We start from the raw sequence: 6128 nt of genomic DNA, 5'->3' as shown, positions 1-6128 counted from the left end.
ATTAGAAATTGTTATGTACATGCATATCGTATATAGAGTTCATTTGCAACATTTTCCATGTTTAGTCATCTTTAAACTGAATGTGAGCTTTACAAATTGAAGAGTAATAATGCATATATGTATGTGTAAATGGAAATATAATAGGCGATTCACATATTCACAATATCTTATGATAACAAAAGCTTGGTGTTTTGCTTATATAATACTGCGGTGAAATATTTCTAACAAAGTTGACTTTGGTATAAATGTCTGAAGTAAATAAATAAATATCAGACACAATAATTAAATTCATTTCTAAAATTAACTTCATCATACTCATCGTTTTGCTACATTTGTAACAAAGATTCAAGCAGTATCTTATTATCGTATTCTTGAGATTCTTTTTTTTTGCTGCTAGTTTGCACATTAATGTAGAACATATTTAAGGACTATTTTTCCACTCACGGCACGTGATTTATTTCTCAGTCAATTATTACGCGCTGTCAGACGACATTATTGGTAAACAAGATGTACATGAAGCAGACTTATAGAGATCGTATTTCCTTTTCCGTCGTGAGTTGCGTCATTGATAAATTGGCATTGCCCTGAGGATGAAGAATATCTTACTTTATAATGCAATCTATAGGAACGATGTTTTAGTATAACTGGTATGGAATCAGAAATCAAATTTATATTTCCTGGTTAATGTATCATTCTCTTGTTCAACATCTTTTATGTCGTCTGCTCCAAATGTAACGTAGTGCAGTATATTGAACCAAAATAGAAAGCTTAAAGTACATCGCAAAATTTTATAACAAATGACACTGAAATGTCTTTCCATTAAATTGATATTTTACTATATACAAGTACTAGTGTTACACTTATTACTGCTTACAATGTAAAACATTGTCATGTATTGTTGATAAGGCCATTTTAATAATAATTGTTTTACACATAACAAAAACAAGTTGTTGTATCAAACGAAACACTTAAAATTATAAATACACAAACAACAGAACTGGCAAACTATTCTATAATCTACGTATTTTTACAACTATTTTATTACAGTTGAATCAATGTATGAAAGTTCAATATAATGAATAAAAGAAATTGCACGGAAAAAAACCCAAGCTGTTATCAGCAAAATGTTCGGTCGTTTTTGCCGGATGAACATGAAAGGGGCAACTCATACTTTGTATGGTGTTTTCTACTAAGGACACGTATTTTATTTAGATTTATCATTTTCAGGTGCGCTTAAAAACATAATTTCAAAATAACATATATGTCAATTTTCTTACGGTACACTGCCACAAAGTTACTAATTATGTATAATACTATTTTACACACATAATTGAAAATATATTATTGCATTCCGAACTTCAAAATAAATATGAAATAAAATACAAAATATTGCTAAAATCATTTCTGAACCCCAACAAATATCAATCAAGCAAATATTATATTATGTCGATAAACAGTAAAGCAACGTAAAGCACGGACCTACTAAATGTGAATAGACCATCTCTCACTTGTTAGGACTGCCTATTATTGTTTTTGGGGGATATTAGAATTAAAATAACTGAAAGCCTTACCCGGCTGTTTCCCTGATGGATGTAAAGACTGGTCTGATTCTAAACTAGTGGCAAAGGTTAAGATACGTAAGTAGCATACAGTAAATTAACAAAATGATAGAAGTGGTCAGCAAGTGACGAAGTCTTGTTGTGTCCAATTCTGATGACTCTTTGTCGGAAAGAAAGGACAGGATTGGTCACACCTAAGTTGGAGTTCCTCTATACATTAAAGTTTTACTTCTCTACAAACGTGGGATGGATCTCGAAACTAGAAATGTATAGAAGATACATTCTCAGTCAAAACAAATTTTGTTCTGTGTCTTCTACCGTACATCAAACACACCTATTACACCTATTATCAAACAATCAAACAAGCGAGGGGATTGAATATATAACATTATTAAAAGGACTACCTTTAAATGGATTATATTTTCGCATACAAAAATACATGTACAAAATGTATCTTAAATATAGCTATGATAATGTCGAATGAAAATACTAGTCGGCAAATCTCTTAATTCTGACATTTTCAAGTGTTGTGTGTTGAGAAACCACAGTTTGTGTTAAGATTGGGTTAAAGTTACAAATAGTTTTATAAGTAAGCTATTTAAGAATAATACCATTAACTAGGTCTACAAAATAATAACAGATCAATTTCAAACACAAATATGCTTAGTAGTAGATAAATAGTCATTAACGTGGTATTTAAATCTACGATTAAATTGTCGTTATTATTAGAAATAATCCGGACAACCTATTATACACAATTCTAAACGGTTTATTTCAAGTGCTTACATATTTAACCTGGATATTTTTATAACGATATATTATTAGTTAGTGTTATATATAATCTGGATATACATGATACCTGACACAAAGGTAATTATGAATTATTTTGATTATTTAAGGGAGTCACACGTTTTGCTTATATCACACATGTTTCTAATTCTGGCTTACTAAAGTTTATAAGTCAGTTATTATCATTTTTTTTTTTTCATCTAATCACGTCATGTTTATAGTATCGCTTGTTGTTTCTACGCATAATGATTCTTGACTCTAATAATTAATACTATTCCTACTATATTTTACACTTAGATAGATAGATATAATTTATTGACGTATACATATTTGTACATAGTCATAATACAAAACACGTAATACATAAATCATAAGTCATGGTACGATCATATTGAAAACAAACATTGTTAAACAAAAGTATATATGGAGAATGTTCTTTAATCCATATTTAAACAATACAAAGTTGGCATTACTCTTATTAAAAAGTTGCAAAAATGACTTTCATACATTTAATATGTAGTGAATCAACGATTAAAATTACATGATAAATACCATACTGTCGCTTTTTAATTAGCAAAATTATCATGCGCATACTGGTAAAAATAGTCTTTAAATGGTAATATTAATAAGGTCATATCGACGCTTAGTAGCAAAGATGATGTATTTAGCAAGTCCAATTAATTCGGATTTATTTTTTGACTTCAAAAGCTGCAAAAATTTAAACATACTCGGCCTTCTGTAAAAATATGGCTTAATGAACTCCCTACGTAATGCAGTATAACAATTGCAAATGATAATAAAATGAAATTCATCCTCAATTTCTTGAAGATTACATAATTCACATTTTCTTTCAGAACGTGGATTTCTATTAGGACCATACCTCTCTGCCTCTATCTTTAATTTATGAGAAGATTATCTAATACGAGATAAATTTTGTCTGTAGGATTTAATGAATAAATTATCAAGATAAAATGCAGGTTCAAATTTGCCAATCAAATGTACATACAGATTAGACAAAAGTGGACTAGACTGAACGTCTGCATTTACTTTTTGTATAAAACAATCAACTAATCTACGTTTGAATATTTCAACAAACTCTTTTGGGCTGTATTGCAATGGGGTGAGCCATACATCTGTGAATCCATATTCATTTAAAATAGAATGAACCTTAGTTGCCCAGGAGTTATATCCATTATCATGAAGACTTATTGGTGAATAAAAAACAGACTTTAAGATATTATTATTTGAATGAAGAATATGTAACCAGAATCTTATTATTTGAACATATCTTTGAACATAAAGAGGATATCGGCCTAACTCCGAATAAACTGCTGCAGTACATGTACTGTGTTTTACGCCTAACAATGACTTGCAGAATTTCAAGTGAATCCTTTCTATATCCTTAGATTTTGTAAAACCCCATATTGCACATGAATAATTTAATGTTGAGGAAACAAATGCATCAAAGAGTTGGAGTGAAACGGAAGGGGTCACATCATATTTGTTAATATTACGAAGTAAAACATTTTGGGGTTTCATAGCTTTTCCTATAGCATACTGATTATGAAGTTGAAAAGACCCCGTATAACACTTTCACGAGTGATATTTTATTTCAAATTATGCTAAAATAATTATGTGGCGTTATATGCTTTTATTATTATTATTATTATTATTATTGTTATTATTATTATTATTATTTTTATTGTTATTATTATTATTATTATTATTATTATTATTATTATTATTATTATCTTTTTGGCAGGCAATTTATTATATTTTTTCCTATGTAACTTATTCAGTTACTTAATAAGATAGTGGTTGATATTTTCGAGATAACACCACATAATTGACGTCTAATGTTCTTAGGGATATTTAAAACTACACTCTTGGACCACATTAATTGTTAATCTTATAAAAAATTAGAAAAATGTTATGTTATTAACATTGTTATTAAAAGTGATTAAGAGAAAATTAACAAAATGTTCTCAAAAGAGTAGCTTAAACGGGTCAGCAATTAGGATATAAATATGGCAACAGGATTCAGTCAAAAAAGTGTTCAACGTGGATTGCAATTTATAGATTTATTAAACTCTTGATGTATTTTGTTTTTAATTTTTATATTTTATAAATGTTTGGAAACGTTTTGCGTGTGCATTTTCGATGGTTTTACATATTGGCACTTATTATAGTTAGTTAGATAGAGGATGCGTTTATCCTATACAGAGTTCTTGATCTCTATGTTTAAATTACTTTAAATTTCGATCTTGGCTGGCTTAATACCAACCGATTGATTTTCATTGACGAGGTGGTTGAGTATCAATAGTATATACAATGTATATATGCCCTTGAAAAATGCTGACAATGATGTTTCAATATACAATGTACGAAGTCATTTGTTTGGTAACAAAGCCACAAAAAGAAGTACTGGTAAAACATGCGTTAATTAAAATGCATATTTACGAATAAGAATATACAGAGGAAAGAAGTTAAATAACATTACAAAATAGAGCTATTTGATTATATTTCCAATCATTCAAATTCCAACGATAACACAATGATTTTAAAAACAATACCTTTGTAAATGTAAAAACACTGACCACTATTGTGCAACCTTGGCATTTTTCGCCATATTTCGTATCTTATGAAAATTAAAAAGCATTTATGATAATAGCAGTAACATAAATAATGGTACCTGGGTGTTTTCTGAAAATATATAAGATGCAAAAATGCGAACAATCTAAATCGGTGCGACATAATGAAGAACAGTATCAAAAGCATATGATGTTAATATGGTACGTGTGATGGTAACTAGCTTTTTTTGAAGGGTTTGTTTTCAGAAATTGTACGTTGTAAATAAACATTTAATAAAGTATAATGGCTGCAGATATTTTTCCACTTGTTTATATATTTTTTCAGGTCTATCTTAAATAAAAAAGCGGCAAGAATTGACCATGGTTGGTCAGATATCACAAATTGATGAACATTTGTTTCTGTGCAGCGCAGGCGCAGTGAAGACAGACATTGTCCGCGCGCTCGGAGTTACAAACATAGTGAATTGTACCACAGAAATATCAAATCTAAATGTACCCAGTGTAGAGTGTGTTCAAATACCTGTTGAGGACACACCTAGCGCACGTTTAGGAATGTATTTTGATAGATGTGCCGACAAAATTCAACAAGTTCACAAAAGTGGCGGGAAAATACTCGTGCATTGTGTGGCGGGAATAAGCCGTTCACCTTGTGTATGCATTGCATATCTTATGAAATATCAAAGAATGAGGTTAGATCAGGCTTACTACCACATAAAGAATCGCAGACGAGTGATCCATCCAAATGTTGGCTTTTGGCGCCAACTTATTGAGTTTGAACGCCGCCTCTTTGGCCGGAACACAGTGAAAATGATTCCAACCGGAACTGGGCCGATACCAGATATTTACAAGAAGGAACAGAAAAAAGACTATGGAGTAATATAAATGAAAAGTGTGAAAGTTAATGCTGACAACATTAATATTGTTATAAATAAAAATGAAGATAAAAAATAATCATTTTCAAAACAGAATGTTTTTTTTTTCTTTCTTTTTTCATGAAAGTGGGCATCGATGTTTTCAATTTTAGAACAAAAATGTCCGAAAACTGTCACATTTGTTTGCACGCAACATTGAAAAAGTGAATGAATAATTATGTTTATAATAATGTTCCTACCCGTTCACCGCCGCATGCCCGTCCGGAAAACCGGATCTTGCGATCCTTATGAAAACATTTGATGATGATTATTAAAAT

General features: G+C 30.1%; 1 protein-coding gene across 1 annotated transcript; it reads left to right on the top strand.

Moving 5' to 3' along the window:
- Positions 1-2360: 2360 nt before the first annotated feature.
- Positions 2361-5911, top strand: LOC132731971 (dual specificity protein phosphatase 14-like). The gene is made up of 2 exons (XM_060718272.1): positions 2361-2429; positions 5265-5911. The coding sequence occupies exon 2, from the start codon at positions 5300-5302 to the stop codon at positions 5819-5821; it is 522 nt and encodes a 173-aa protein (XP_060574255.1). The 5' UTR covers positions 2361-2429; positions 5265-5299; the 3' UTR covers positions 5822-5911.
- The last annotated feature ends 217 nt before the right edge of the window (positions 5912-6128 follow it).

The sequence above is a fragment of the Ruditapes philippinarum genome, unplaced genomic scaffold (genome assembly GCF_026571515.1).
Source record: "Ruditapes philippinarum isolate M1 unplaced genomic scaffold, ASM2657151v2 ctg10807_1_1_1_1, whole genome shotgun sequence".
Lineage (NCBI taxonomy): Eukaryota > Metazoa > Mollusca > Bivalvia > Venerida > Veneridae > Ruditapes > Ruditapes philippinarum.
The sequence above is the reverse complement of the archived record's forward strand: the minus strand, read 5'-3'. Positions and strand labels throughout refer to the sequence as shown.

What these genes read in the sequence shown, in the direction of transcription:
- LOC132731971 (XM_060718272.1), top strand. Translation starts at nt 5,300, where the DNA reads ATGGTTGGTCAGATATCACAAATTGATGAACATTTGTTTCTGTGCAGC.